Source organism: Pygocentrus nattereri, chromosome 16 (genome assembly GCF_015220715.1).
Source record: "Pygocentrus nattereri isolate fPygNat1 chromosome 16, fPygNat1.pri, whole genome shotgun sequence".
Taxonomy (NCBI): Eukaryota; Metazoa; Chordata; class Actinopteri; order Characiformes; family Serrasalmidae; genus Pygocentrus; species Pygocentrus nattereri.
In genome coordinates, this window is record NC_051226.1 from 13,103,405 (window position 1) to 13,118,387 (window position 14,983).

At 38.7% G+C, this 14,983-nt stretch overlaps 1 protein-coding gene across 4 annotated transcripts in view; it reads left to right on the forward strand.

Annotated features, from left to right (window-relative positions):
* LOC108436580 (probable E3 ubiquitin-protein ligase HERC1) overlaps positions 1-14,983 on the forward strand; it is a 103,225-nt gene that overhangs the window by 41,243 nt on the left and 46,999 nt on the right. For 3 of the 4 annotated variants that reach the window (XM_037545768.1, XM_037545769.1, XM_037545771.1), the window contains 15 exons: positions 61-261; positions 1,171-1,291; positions 2,655-2,895; positions 3,405-3,571; positions 3,690-3,851; positions 4,167-4,264; positions 4,350-4,448; positions 4,652-4,819; positions 6,223-6,462; positions 6,722-6,805; positions 8,561-8,780; positions 9,126-9,426; positions 10,162-10,469; positions 10,870-11,388; positions 13,987-14,188. In XM_037545768.1, coding sequence (XP_037401665.1) covers positions 61-261; positions 1,171-1,291; positions 2,655-2,895; positions 3,405-3,571; positions 3,690-3,851; positions 4,167-4,264; positions 4,350-4,448; positions 4,652-4,819; positions 6,223-6,462; positions 6,722-6,805; positions 8,561-8,780; positions 9,126-9,426; positions 10,162-10,469; positions 10,870-11,388; positions 13,987-14,188 — 3,131 coding nt within the window. The remainder of the gene's footprint in view (positions 1-60; positions 262-1,170; positions 1,292-2,654; positions 2,896-3,404; positions 3,572-3,689; positions 3,852-4,166; positions 4,265-4,349; positions 4,449-4,651; positions 4,820-6,222; positions 6,463-6,721; positions 6,806-8,560; positions 8,781-9,125; positions 9,427-10,161; positions 10,470-10,869; positions 11,389-13,986; positions 14,189-14,983) is intronic. The other variant, XM_037545770.1, reaches the window with a different exon arrangement.

The following is a 14,983-nucleotide window of genomic DNA, read 5'->3' on the forward strand; positions in this document are numbered from 1 at the left end:
CAGTCTTCAGATGTCTTTTCTCCATTTAAGCTTTGCTCTTTTCCCCCTTCCTCTGTGCAGGTGCGTCTAGAAGCTTTGTGTCAGATTTCTTCCTTCCTGTCTGAGATGGAGGAGAAGAGCAGTGGCAACTCTCTGGTGCCCCCACGGTTCCCGGGCCTGCTGCAATCAGTGCAGCTGCATTTCCTCTCTGGCTGTTTCGGACTAGGAGCTCCTGTCACAGGCAGTTTGGCCACACTCACTGACAAGCTGAGCCACTACACTGTAAGATACAAAAATTGTTCTGCAGATAGAACACTTTAACCCTCACTACAAAAACCCAGCCGTCACCACACAGGATTTCTCAATTGGCGAGATAAACAAAAGCCAGTCCTCTCAAGTAAGAGAAGGGCTCAGGGGCATTTCTTTTGAACAAATGTCAGTTTGGGCTTACGTTATCCAGCTTAACTGAGAAGTTCTGCTGTTAAAAATGTCCCTCTAGGACATTAATACAAAAAAAACTACAAATGGTCAAAATATATCTGCTTTGTGAAATGTCAATATTTATTTTTTTTAGGGTGTTCAATATTTAAAAGGTCATTCCACCATCTACAATGCAAATAGCAATTTTATTTACTATCCAAATTGAGTTATGTGTTTAAATGCAATGTAATGTTTTGTATTATAGAGATATAGTGTAGTTTCTTTTGGTACAATTTTGGCTTACAGTGCCGTGCATGTACCTCTCTGTTGTAAATGTTAAAAATATATATGTTTTTATTTTATGTCAGTGGTATTGTAAAACAATGTCTCAGGCATCAGGCAGCATATTCATAATCATTTCTTGTTATCTCTGTCTGAGAGGTAACTTTTAGGTATAAGAAACACAGACAATCTGGTTCCACGTCTGGTTGCCACTACTGTGAACAGTTCTGTCTGAAGTTTCTCTAGAATGGAGCATTTCACATTAAACCGCTATGGATGACTTTATTTGCATATTAACCACTAAATTATCTAGCAATCCAGAAAAATGAATTCCTCCCAAGTTTTAATATTATTACAATGGAAGTGTCTAAATTGTAAATATCATTCTACCCATGACACTGGCCTTTGAATGTTTAAATTCGTGCAAGCATGTAATGCCTCACTGAAACAGACCTATTTACAAACACGTGTGCGTGTGTACTCTTGCAGGCTGGCACTGAGTCGGCCTCTATGAGCGCCCAGAGAGAGCTCCAGGCTGCAGCACACACTCTCTACCAGCAAGTGGTCCGTGTGCTCAGGCAAAAAGTAGCACTGGAGAAGGAGCACAAGGGTAAGTCTAAAACCATTTCCATTATTTGTATTTTTTGATTGTACAGCCACACGGTTCGTACTTTTAATAAATTCAGTGTAGTGAAAAACAGTCCAATGTAGGTGAGACTATACTGGGCTGGCATTTACTTTGAAAACTGCAGTATGCTCATATGTTATTTTGGGCAGAGTTGTAGCACTGTATGAACCCTGCTACATAGCATTGACAACCCTGCCATAAACATGTAATGAAAGATTCAGTCACATTCTGACAGATTTTGTTCAGCAGTATAACAGTGTCATGACAGATGCTATAATGTTTTATGTTATGACAGCTTATGTCACATGCTAATGTTTGCTAAGTAATGTCGACATCAAACATTGTGACATCTGCCATGACAATTAAGGGTAATGGTAACATTACACTGTTGTATTACTAAACATAATCTTTCATGAATTGCATCTGCCATGACATGTTTATAGTATAGTTATGTACATATTATGAAGCGAGTTCAAGTAAAAAAAAAAAAAAAAAAAAAAAATATATATATATATATATATATATATATATATATATATATATATATATTATATAATATAAACAAGCCTTTACCACATTACAGCATGTTGTTGAACATGTGTGTTTATGTCATGTGTACAACAGCGATGTAAGTAGATAATAGTGGTGTAAAATAGGCTTTGTATACATATAGTATATACATATGTATATAGTTTGTATACTGTAGCTCATACTGTATCATTATAATGTACATCTATTGTCTTTGATATCAATTTTTCATATTTTCAGATCTGATCTTTCAGATTGGATCCCTAATAGATATGGCTTTACATATATAGGATGATATCTTTTCATTGCCACTTCAACTGGACCTCACAAATTAAGCTTAATTTGTGCCCTAAAATAATGATTTGTACTACTGAGACTGATGGGTGTATATCACAGGTTCTGAGGAATGTAGAAGGAATATATGGTAAATTAATCCTTACCCTTATTGTCTTTAATTTACAGGCAGTTCTCTGATAATCTTGTTGTTATATTAAAGTGATAAAATCACATTTAAACAGTTTTGTCTTTTACATAGAAGGTAATTTATCATCACACACTTGCCACAAACTGTGTTAAGTTGTTTAAGCTTCTAACTCTGTATACTGTATAATATTTGTTATATAGTTAAAAGAATAGTAGCAACCATTTTTATAAACCACATGGGTGGGTGGGATTTCGACTTGTATTACATGTCTGTTGCATTAGCCTTTTAAACTAAGGAGAAGCCATATTGGATGGTTACCTACATTTGGTGTAAAATCGTATAAAATCAATTTTTCCCTTTATCTATCAAGTTAAAAATTATTCCCCTCTGCAGGCTCTTGTCAGCACTTGCTCTTGGCTGCAGTGTTTGCACTGACCTTCCACTACCAACCAGCGGACCTTGTGGTGGTGATAAAGAGTGGCCTGCTGGAGCTGTTGGCCAGCATCACAGATAACTCCTGTGTTCTAGTCAGCCAGCGCTGGCTGGCTGCCTCAGTCTCAGGCAATATGCTGTTGGGTGGAGCTGTGAAGTTGGCTTCTGCCAGACTACTCCAAAGCCTCGTCATCGCAGCCAGGTGAGAAACTAGGGACTGGAATTTGAACTGTTTTCACCATTTGATTATACTAATTTTAAAATTAATAGTATTCCACTATCCCAGTAAGAAATTCTTATAAAATATTATGGGTCAAAGAATGAAAACATTCATTTGTTGAGTGCATTTGGCATAAGAGGTGTGAGATGCAGTGTCAGCCGCTTTTGTGTCCATGTTCCTGCAGCTTTGTGTTACACATTCAGACAAAGGCGATTTATTTATCTCATCTTCATACTTAGATCAGTTTAGACATCTGTATATTTGAATAGCACATGTTAAAGAACACAAACATTGGAGGAATTGTGTGTGTCCTGCACAAAGTTTGCCAATCTTATCCACAAAGGATATTTTCCTTTCAGTGCAAATCTCCATTCAGAGTCTGTTATGAATCCTTGGCTGGTAACTGGACCTTTGGTTAAATGCTTTAAGTTAAAAATAGAGTGGAAAATGGCAGTTTAGCACAAAACGAACATTTGTGTGTATTACTCTAGCTCCTGTGAAGGTGCCTTACCACTGGATGTGTCTCAGGCTCTGATGGATGTGATGTGTGAGCAGCTGCAAGGTTTGTTGCTCACTCTCCACCAGCAGGAAGCGCTGGAGAACAGTGCAGAATACGACGGAGAGCTTGATCCTAACACTAAAACTCCCAAACCAGAGAGTGAGTCGATAGTCTTTTGCAATAGATTTTTCTCCCTTCTATGTACAAAGTACCTTGTATTTGATCATTTAACACAGTAGTGTGACTCGCTGTGTGTGTGTTCACGATGTGACATTAGATGCAGAGGTGCCGCACAGTAGCAAAGTTGTGGAGTCCCAGCTTTCGGACTTCCTTGTCTTCCTCAGGCGCATACTATCGCTAAGGGTAACCAAAAGAGTGTCCTCATTCTCCAGGTGGATCGACCCACTAATGATAATCATCTCCTACCACAGCAGCTCAGGTAACAGCATTATCTGGTTTCAGTCAGCCAAAACATTGTATATTGATATTGGAAGTTCAGAGGCTAATGTAATTAAATTATGAAATGTAATTAAGTAATGAACACTTACCCCAAACATTAGTACTGTGTAAACTGCATCAGACAGTTGACTTAAACCATATCAGTTTGTTAAGCCACTTCAAATAGATTTGGTTATGTGGTTTCTGACACTGATGGTCTTAAACCATATTAAAATAGCCAAATGAGTAGCACCTTGAACACTCTAGTTAATCAGTTCTGAAGACTTTGTGAACTAATAGTGAATCCTTATTTCAGGTAATCCTCATTTCTATAATCTCCGCACAAAGCTGTTAGCCTTCCACATTCTGGAGGCTTTACTTCCAGCCTGTTCAGACCCGCTTCAGATGAAACAGGTGAAAAAGATGGTCAAGTGAAGTGAATTCATTCTCGTTTATTTGCAGTGATAAATTTTTATTCATGGTTTATTTTGTGTTGCAGATTGTTGAACAGCTGTTTGGGCTTTTATCCACCTACATGTGGGAGGAACCTCTGGCCATGAGGAGGAAACTAGAAAAGGCATCCGAGAACTCAAAGAAGGTACAGTGTATTTCAAACACGTTCACTAGATAATGATAAATTCTACAAGTAGGTAGCAAATGTAGGAACACTCACTTGTGATAATCTTTTATACATAAATGCTATTTCTTTCTGAAAGCCTTTTCTCTCCTGGTAGATTTAAGTATCATGTAATGTTTTATTTAATAATTAAATAATCAGTGTTATTTTTGGCCATATTTCAGGAAATCAGCAGTGAGGACGAATGTATTCCTATAGGTGATTTCTCCTTCGATCCTCATAAGCTGGTCTGCTGTTCTCTGGAGAGTGGAAATGTTCTCTCCCATGGCTCTGGAGGGAAAGGTTATGGCCTGGCCACCACAGCTATCACCTCTGGCTGCTTCATCTGGAAGGTGTGGAATGTGTAATACAGATCCTTTGGTTAAAAAAACAAAACACTTGATTCCTCATTTTAATTAAATAGTCAAATAAAGGTTTATTATATTACATATATTCTGTTGTAGTAGTACTATATTAGTATCTAGTATGAGCTCAGCAAATGTAGAAATTATGAGTTATTAGTTAAGCAGTGGTGGGATGGTGTTTAGATACATCCTTCATGTGCTAGCTTGTGTTATTGTTTAAATGCATGAGTTTTTGTATATGCAAGTAGTAGTAACTTATGGCGACTCAATACCTGACATAAATAGATCTATGCCATGACAGTGTAAAACTGAAAATTATATTGACAATATCAAAATAATTATAGGAAAAGGCTGCAATTCTCTCTATTCTCAGCAAAAGGGTAACTTTGGTTAAGAGCATAACATTTTGGCCCACATGCAAGACTTTCATCAGATGTGGAAAATAAACAAAATAATGCACCATTTTAAAAAGTTTCTACATGTCAAATTTGGATATACAACCTAGGTACATTATGTCCAAATGAGCTCACCCTTGAAATAGATTATATGGTGTTCTCTGAATCCTTATCCTCTATCCTCTAGGCTACTAAGAGATGAGGGGATGAGACTGTTCCTTTAGTTAGATGGCCACACCTGTTATTAATTTGAGAATCTTTTAAATGAGTGTCCTTTTTTGTTGTTTTTCACATCTGATGAAGGCCTTGCATGTGGGCAAAAATGGCATGTTTTTAACCAAATAAAGTCAGAGGATAGAGGGAGTGTTACATCTTTTTACTGGTGTTTTTTTATTATCAGTAGTACTTCATCTGTTGTTGGTGGAAGCACCTTTTTTCTTAATTTTTCAATAACAAAATAATAAAACATATTCAAGATACAGCATTGCCACTCATAAAGACATGCAAAAGTTTGAACACCTCCTCTCAATTTATATGTTTTCTAGGTGTTCTCTGTAGAGAATGTGTTAATTTATTTTCACATAGAAAATCAAGAAGACAAGTTAATTGCCCAGGGGCACCCAAATTTCTGGCCGTGACTGTATAGAAAAAATGGACAAGTTAAAGAGAGGGATATGTATTGTGAGCTTGAAGTCATATAATTTGGCTGATAATATCAGACACCATTAATGACACACAGTTTCATCAGTATTAGTAGCTGCACCACCACTGTGGGTTTAAGATATATTATACTTGAGTTTAACAAGTGTGACCACCAAAAACTGATAATCATATGTGACAGTAAAGCTTTGTTAATTTGAAACTAAACTATCAGAGTAAGTTCACACCTTTGTTGTTGAATTTGTTGTATCAAAACTCTGTACACAGTGTCAATCAAACAGTCTTCAGCAGATTTCAAGTTATCAAGAATATGCCCCCTGTCTCTTCTCTTCCTAGTTCTACATCACTAAAGAGAATAGAGGAAATGAAGGTACATGTATTGGAGTGTCACGCTGGCCCATTCGTGACTACAACCACCGCACCACCACAGACATGTGGTTGTACCGGGCCTACAGCGGCAGCCTATACCACGGAGGTGAGCTGGGCCGGGCTCTGCCCTCCTTTACCCAGGGAGACACCATCACCTGCATCCTGGACATGGAGGCCAGGACTATCTCCTTTGCCAAGAACAACAGGGTCAGTTTGGTTATCTGGATGTGATAAATGCAGACATTCAGTGATGTTGTAGTTTCAGTATTGAAAGGATGTTTCAGTATTTTATAAATGTTGCAGTGAAGATTTGTTTCTACATCCTTATTAATAAGACTCATAAATGGTTTGGATGTACAGTTGTAGGAAAAACCTTTAACTTCTGAAGAAACATTGCGTAATGGTTAGATGGTAAGTGCACTTTGTATGTGGATGTTGCTGAATATAGCGAATCTCTGATGTGCAGGAGCCCAAACTGGCATTTGAGGGGGTGGATGCTACAGAACTTTACCCATGTGTGCTCTTCTACAGCAGTAACCCAGGAGAAAAGGTCTGTCTGTCACTACTAATAGCTTAAAAGGAACCACACAGGGATGATTGGACTGTTTAAGCCCCTATAGGCTGATATATGGTGATTGTGTGTTCAAGAACCTCTGTAGGGAGACTGCCTTTGATTTTTTTTAAATGCCAAACAAAATATTTTAAAATAATTATTCATTTCATTGATTAGTTTTTGTCTCACATTTCTTTCCACTTGTTTTTATTGACATGTATATTGCTGAGAGGTTCAGTGTCTTTCAGTTTACACAAAATATATCTTTAATAGCTATTTCTTGAACCATCTGATTGGGTCTTTGTCATTCCACCTACAAACCCCATTTCTGGAAAAGTTCTAAAAATGTACTAAAAATAGAAAAGAAAAAAAAAGAATCTGTGATTTGACAATTCTTCTGAACCTTTGTTTAAATGACAAATAAGTACAAATAAATGACTATGAATATTTTTGATGAGCAACCGGATTGTATTTTAAAAAATCTTGAATTGGATGCCTGCAACACACTCAAAAAAATTGGGATGGGCAAAATAAGAGTAAAAGGTTTACAGAATATTCAGGATACACTGTTCTGAAACATCCCACAATAAGCAGGTCACTAGGTAACAGGTAAGAGTATCATGACTGGGGAAGGAGTGTCCATCAGAGGCTCAGTCTTTGCAAGCGTAGATGGGTTGTGACTCACCACTCTGTGCAAAACGTTGTGGGAGAATTGTTCAACAGTTCAAAAAGAACATTTCCAGCAAGATTGCAAAGAATTTAGGTCTTTGACCTTCTACTGTACATAATATTATATAAAGATTCAGGGAATCTGTAGAAATCTTAGTCCTTATAGTGCAAGGCTGGAAACCGCTGTTGGATGCACATGACCTTCAAGCCCTCAGTTGGTGTTGCATGAGAAACCATCATGCTACTGTATTGAAACTCTTAATATGCAAGGAGAAATTAGTAAATCAGTTCTATGCAGAAATTCTGCCATGTTCTCTGGGCCCAAGCTTATCTCTGATGGTCCAAAAGACAGTGGAAAAGTGTAGTGTGGTCAGATGAGTCCATGTTTCAGTTTTTTTGGGGGGAAAAATGGACGTTGAGTGCCAACAGATGAAATGGATCATCCAGTCTTTTATCAGTGAAAGATGCAAAAGCCAACATCTGTCATGGTATGGGGTGCAACAGTGCCTATGGCATGGGTGACTTGCATACGTGTGAAGGTTCCACTGTTATGGAAGTGTTTTGTTTTTTTTTGAGGTTTTTAGAGAAGCATGCACTGTCATTAACATGATGTCTTTTTCCGGGACATCCATGGTTATTTCAGCAAGACAGTGCCCGGCCTGCCTGCAGTCCAAATTTGTCTTTGTCTAATTGAAAATCTATGGCACTACATAAAGAGGAGAGGAGACAATGTTGACCATGGACCATTAAGCAGCTGAAGTATCAATGAGCAAAAATTTTACTTCCAAAGTTGCAACAATTAGTATCGTCTGTTCTCAAATGATCAAAAAGTGTCATTAAAAGGAAAGGTGATGTAACACAGTGGAAAACATGCCTCAGTCTTTTCTGAGTGTGTTGCAGGCATCAAAATAAATAAATAAAATAATAATACACAATAAAATAAATACATAAAATACAATAAATTCATACAATATAATAATAAATATAATTAAATAATTCATAGTTAGTCTTTCAGTCAGGAATTTCTCTCTCCAACCTTTGATAGTTTCAGTGTTTTTAACATAATTCTATTTCTCCTTGAAGGTGGCACTGTGTGATCTGCAGATGCGAGGCATGCCCAGTGACCTGCTGCCAGGTGACCCCCTGTGCAGTCCTCGGGCCACCGTACTGGTCGAGGCTACAATACAGCTCCTGCGGCGGCTTCACCAGAGTGACGATTGGGCTTCTCACATTAACCTGCACATGAGCCGCAGACTGGACCTCATCGGCCCCATAATGAGAGAGGGAGCCCACTGCAGACACGGTCAGTGTGAACAGCTGGGGAGAGTGTGGTTGGCAGTGTTGATTTCTGGGTTAGGAAGGGACATAATGCCAAAAATGTAACAACGTCTGCTGTGTTCTCTCTCTGTTTTTCTGATAATTTTGTTTTAATTTAAAAGACATAATTATTTCTGTTTGTTGTTTCAATCTTTAAAATGTTACAGCACCCTAATGTTGTGCCAGCCATTTCAATAATGTCTGCTAACCAATCCATTGTAACTGAGAGCTTCACATTATCAAATCTCGGCTCTTTCTTGTCTGTGAGTAAATGTTAGGACACTAATAAAGATTTAATTGTCTGATGTATGACGTGCGCTTTTCTGAGCAGGTCATGGCAGTAAGGATCAAGCAGAGTGTGGAGTGGTAGAGGGAGAGAGGAGTCCAGGGGAGACCTGGAAGAGCCCTGAACTTTTCTGTGGTCCCACGGGTCTGTCTGAGCCCCAGCTCGGCGTGCTGTGTACCGAGGTGTGGCCAGTTCTAGCCCTGATTGGAGGAGTGGACAGTGGGCTCCGGGCTGGTGGCATCTGCCAACACAAACCCAGCGGCCGGCGGGCCACTCTGTTAGGGGTCCTTAAGGAGGGAAGCCCCCTGGCTAAACTACAGTGGGAGGAGACCGATCTGACTGTGAGGTAGGCATATGTAACCCAACACACATGTACACAATACCACAAACAATAGTGTGCAAATGTTTGAATGTTTGATTTTTCTGTTTCAAAACTTATAAAAAGTAACAAATATATACTTTTTCCACCTGGAAAAACTTATTTAAGGTGCACAATTGGACCTTAAAAGCACTTTTTTACATTGCTTGTACCTTGATGAAGGAAAAATGTACCTGCACAGAACCTTTATTTCTAAAAGTGTAGTAATGCTTGATTACCAGTGTTCTTGACAACTTTGATTTCTTGAACTCTTAGAAGTCTTGTGTTATTACGGTTGTTTTGCCATATTATTTAAATTTAATTACAATTATAACTTATAGAGTTATTTAATGAACTACATTTACTCCTCTTATACTGACAAATGTGGTGGTTTAGAATTTAGAATAAGCCTTTTCAAAGAAAAATATTAATATCAGAGTGCACTGTGCTTTTATCAGCAACAATAGCTATGACTTCTAAGGGTTAATAGATCTGTGGTGTTTTAATTATATAATCATTCTCCTGAGAATCTGTTCAGTGTCCCTCTACAACTTCATTTCTTTCATTTTTCTATCATCTGTTTTCTTTCTCTTCATTTCTGCTTAATCATATTTTCCTTTCTTTGTTCTCTTTTTTCTCCTTTTCTGCTTTTCCCCCCTCTTTCTCTGTCTCCCCTCATCTCCGTGTTGCTGTGTGCCCTGCCGTGCTCACACTAATCTAAAGCTTCCTGAATTCTTGGTCACCCAGCGATACTCCTCTGTCGTTTCTGGAGCCGTGTGATGTGCCCCAGCTGGATGTTTCCCGCTGCAGTGGACTCACTCCTGCTGTTCTCTTTCACCTCATCCTGCTGACTGGTGTGCTGGAGGAGCCAGAACTTGAAGCTGGAGCAGGAACCAGAACGGGTGGAAGGGTCTCAGGGAAGTCCCGAAATAACTCCCAGAATAACTCTGAGGGTGGAAGCCGTAGCGAACTTGAGCAGAGACTGGATGAGGACATTGCACGTGTAATGATGCTGGAAGAAGGGGTGAATGGTAGGACTGGGCAATATTGGGGAAAAATCTTGACAATATTTTTTTTTTACATATTATTTGTTAGTGAGAACTGCTAATAATTTAGCTCAAAGAAAGTCATCAATATCATGAACCATTAAGGTGTTGATTCAGCTGCATTGATATTGGAATGTTAGAATCAATTTTAATTATTTTAATATTAAATTAATATTGTGCAGTAATTTTTTTAGCCATGTAAAAATGTACTTTTTTGAAAATAGTTTTCCATTCATGTTATTTATTGTATTCATCTTTAATTGAATTATAAATAGCAAGTAAATAAAAACGAAATGGTCAATTTAGAGATTTAATTATGAGATGGAATCATTTACTGAATACTTACAATCCATTTGATTTTGATCTGGTCATTTTATTTTCTTAGGCCTAATGACCACCGAAGAGGACAAAAACAAAGGGGATGAGAGAAAAGAGGTGCACCATAGTGAAGCAGAATCCCCCAGAACCCCTAAGCCCTCTGTAGAGGAGCAAGAGGGTTCCCCCTGTCCACTGACGCTGTCACTAGCACCAAGAACAGACCTTTTTGCTCTGGAGCTTCATGCCATCCGTGTATCCTACCTCCTGCTGGGGGCGTTGAAGTCCCTTGCTGTGATTCTGAATTGTGGGATGTTCACAGACCTGCTCTTGGTGCCTAAAGCAGAGACAGCAGCTGGCCTGGGCAGCCCTGATCCAGCCAGATGTCCTGCAGCAGCTCCTGGGGAGGAAAGTGCTGAGCTGCAGTCTGTTGTGCAGTTCCTGGTGCGCAGCATGGTGAAATGGGCTGTTAGACCGAGCCCTATCAAACAGTCTGTGGCTCTGGCAGACCTGGAGAGAGCTCAGGTCATGATCTTTAAAGGTGCCCTCTGCAGACTTCAAGAGGATGGTGCTGGCAAAGAGAACAAAGGTACGTAGATCACATTTTTTTCAGCTTTTCAGACATGCAAATGTTTAAACACCCCCAGTGAAAATAACGCATCCTCTACAGAGAACAGATATAAACATACCATTTTTCAGTACATCATACGTTTTAGTGCACAATTTCTATGCATTTGCTGTGTTTAACTACTGGGAAATTTTTTTTAAATAAAATATAAAATGTTTCATAACTTTTCTCCAGGCCACATTTTGGGTTTATTATGTAAAATCCAGCAAATTAACACTAACTGGGCATTAAAATGTGTAGAAATGTGTTTTCTGTACAGGATTAATGCTCATACTTTTTCACTTAGAAAATCAACAAAGCATGTAAAAAAGCATTTGTCTGTCAAAAGTGTGACTTTTCAAATCATTAAACCAAATAAGCATGTTTTAAAGCAGTGTTTCTCAACCCAGTCTGTTTTGTGGTGACCACTCATTTCAACAGTTCTGACCTCAGCTGGAGCAGAGCTAAGTCACATTAGAAAATCAAATGTAAACCCCGGAACACTCACACAGACACTAGAAAAAGTGTAAGATGGTGCTTTTGTTTACACATGCTTTAAACATAAATTTCTAAATTCAAGCAAAATATTCAGAGGGCTTTATTTTTGCATTTATGTTTTTCACTCAGGAGAATTTCATGCATCACCCTTGTCTGCACAGTTATTGGAAAATGGTAGATTGGGGCAGCTTTATTGCTGTTTTTGACAATACATGAATAGCAATTGATAATGGGCTCATACCGGTTATCTGATGTGTGATGTCTTCATCACCTGCAAACAAGGAGCCGTTCTCACAGATTTTTAGCCATGTTGGAAAGCATCCGATGTGCTTTTTATATGATACTCTCAATAAAATTATTCGAACCACTTTCTGTCTCCTTTTCAACTCTTACAAATCTTTGAATCAGGTAGTGAGGTCAGATAAGACACTGGATGATGACACATTGGATTGGGCCGAGGGTTTTGTAATGAAACTGGAGGATTTTGAATTTGTGTTCATGTTGTACACATATGAACGAATCTTCTCAGAGACCGATGTGGTCTTTGATATCATCCAGCAGAGGGCCATGGATGTTCTCTACTGCAAGAAAAGAATTGAGTCTCTTCTTGCTTTTGTCAAAGAGAAGATTTCAGAGGGGGCTTTCCAAGCTGTTTATGCCAAAGTAGCAGGTCTCACATCAGACCCACACGATGAGCCCATGAGAAAGCAACGTCTCTCCCAATTCCAGGATCCCCAGGAACGCTACAGAAATCTGTACTTGGCCATCCTTGATAATCTCATGGAGCAGATTCCTCTGCATTTTCTAAAATTTGGAAAGTTTGTGCTTCTTAGAATTAGTCCATCCAGGGAAGTTTGATGACATGAGAGAAGTGTTTCCAGAGGAGGCATTCCAGAGTGTCCTGAAAAGTTATGGCCAGTACTTTGATTCAGGGAGACTGAGGTCTGAATCAGGACTTACAGGGTAACAGGAGAAAGCTGTGTGATTTCTTGGTTTTTCTAAAAGACATGGAGTTGGACAGTGCAATGCCTCAGCTGTACAAACTGTTATCATTAGTGGCAACAACTGGAGCTACATCTGCAGGTGTAAAAAGGATCTTCTCTTGTTTAAAAGGTCTTAATTCTTACACCCGCAACACATTGGGCCAGGGCCGTCTAAACATCCTAGCTCTGCTGGCCATTGAGAGGTGGTCAAGTCCCTGGAAGAGACGCCTATTTGGTACGATAGGATCACAGGCCATTTTCTTGAAAAGGAACGAAGGGCAGAATTTATGCATAAATAAATTGACAAATTTTATGATGTAAGCCGACAGTGAGCTTCCCCTCTTTGAAAGACCAGCAGCCACCACTGGTACTTAGCGAATGAAAAAACACCTGAAGAAGGGGCACAAAGGCTAAAAACAAACCAGACAGCGATCATAAGAAAAATGACAATAATGAACTTTAAATCCAATAAAGCTAATTCTTACAAAAAGGGCTAAAATCAGCATAATCATTTCTGATTTGCTAAGGGCTTTTATTACAAAAGTGGAAACTGGAAAATGTGGGCTGCATGAGACTGGGCTTGATTCTCTGGACCTCTCTGGGTTTAAGCTTTCACACTCAGCCAAAGAACTCTCAGGGCTCTGGGTCTGGAAAAAAAGAAAAGCTTAAGTGTGAAAATGCCTTCTGTCCCTCTTGATTCTCCAGTCTCTCTGGTCTCTGCCGATGGCACCATGCACCTCCCCTTATTGGCATGCAGAAGGGGCACTCCACATGTGATTGCAGATGTTGGACAGCAGCGCTGCCTTCATGCTGTCACAAAATAGTTTAAGAAAGAAAACTGTCCACGCATTATTTAGACAAAATCTCCTCTTCATAACAAGAAAGACACTTTTTGAAACTGAGCTTTGAAGCTAAATTTATCCGAAATATAAGCACAGAGCTGTTTTATGCTAACAAAAAACCTTTTGGAATTATTACCTTTTGGATGATTCCAAAATGTGGGCACCTTTAAGACGTCTATCATTTTAAGGTTAATCCCAGTGCTTCTTTGGCAGTTGTTGTAGATGTTGTTAGCTCTGTGATCTTTTCTCCTTTGTAGATTCTGCAGGCCACGGCTCATCTCAGCCTGTATCAAAGTCTTCCAGTTCTGTCTCGCTGTACAGCAATGGTTCAGATGGGACAGCCATCTTTGGCCAATCAGCTTCCTCTTCCACCAATGACCTGACGACCTCCCTCCTCTCCGCCCTTCAGGCTGACGGCTTGGAAAACTTCAACCCTTTCCTGCCCATCAACCTCCTACAGTGAGTACTGCTTGGAGACTACAGTACTAAAAAAATACAGTGATCTAGGGCCATCTTTATATTAACACAATTCACCCTGCTGGAATTACATAATAACTACAACACAGCTGTATTTTGACTGAAGGAAACAGGCAGAAAAGATGAAAGTCAGAAAAAAAAGTCACACTCTACTACTATACCACATATTTCTTTTTCTGTGTACTTGAAATTATGATGTTAATGTTAATCCATGACAAATGACTAATTATTGACTATTAATATATTGATTGATTTCTAACCACACATCCAAGACAGCATACACATAATTAACTGTATTGGTGTCAAAATTAAGCAAATAAGTCAGAAAGTCTACATTTAAACATACTCCTAAACATAAAAACCATTTAACAGATAAAATGAAGAGGGCATCACTCTTTCAGAAATTAATTTTGAATTTAGTGATCAGTAGCTATTGTTTTAAACGATACACTGTCAATCTGCATTTTTATCAGCCAGATGATTATTTTCTCATTACAACTGAAACAGACCAGTTTTAGACTTGATGTTTATTCATTTTATAAGTAAAAACATTTCACTTTATTTTATAATGTATTGGTTTCAAAGGTTTGATTGTGATGATTATTTTCATCTTGTTTCAGTTTTTGTTTGTTTACCTTTTTTCCAGTTTACAGTTGTTTGTTTGTTTTTTTTGTTTGTTTTATTTTAGTTTACTCTATTATGCCTTAAGCACACACACCCACATGAACACGCTTCCAAAACACACACTCAATGAGCTCTGTGATGTGGCTGGATGTT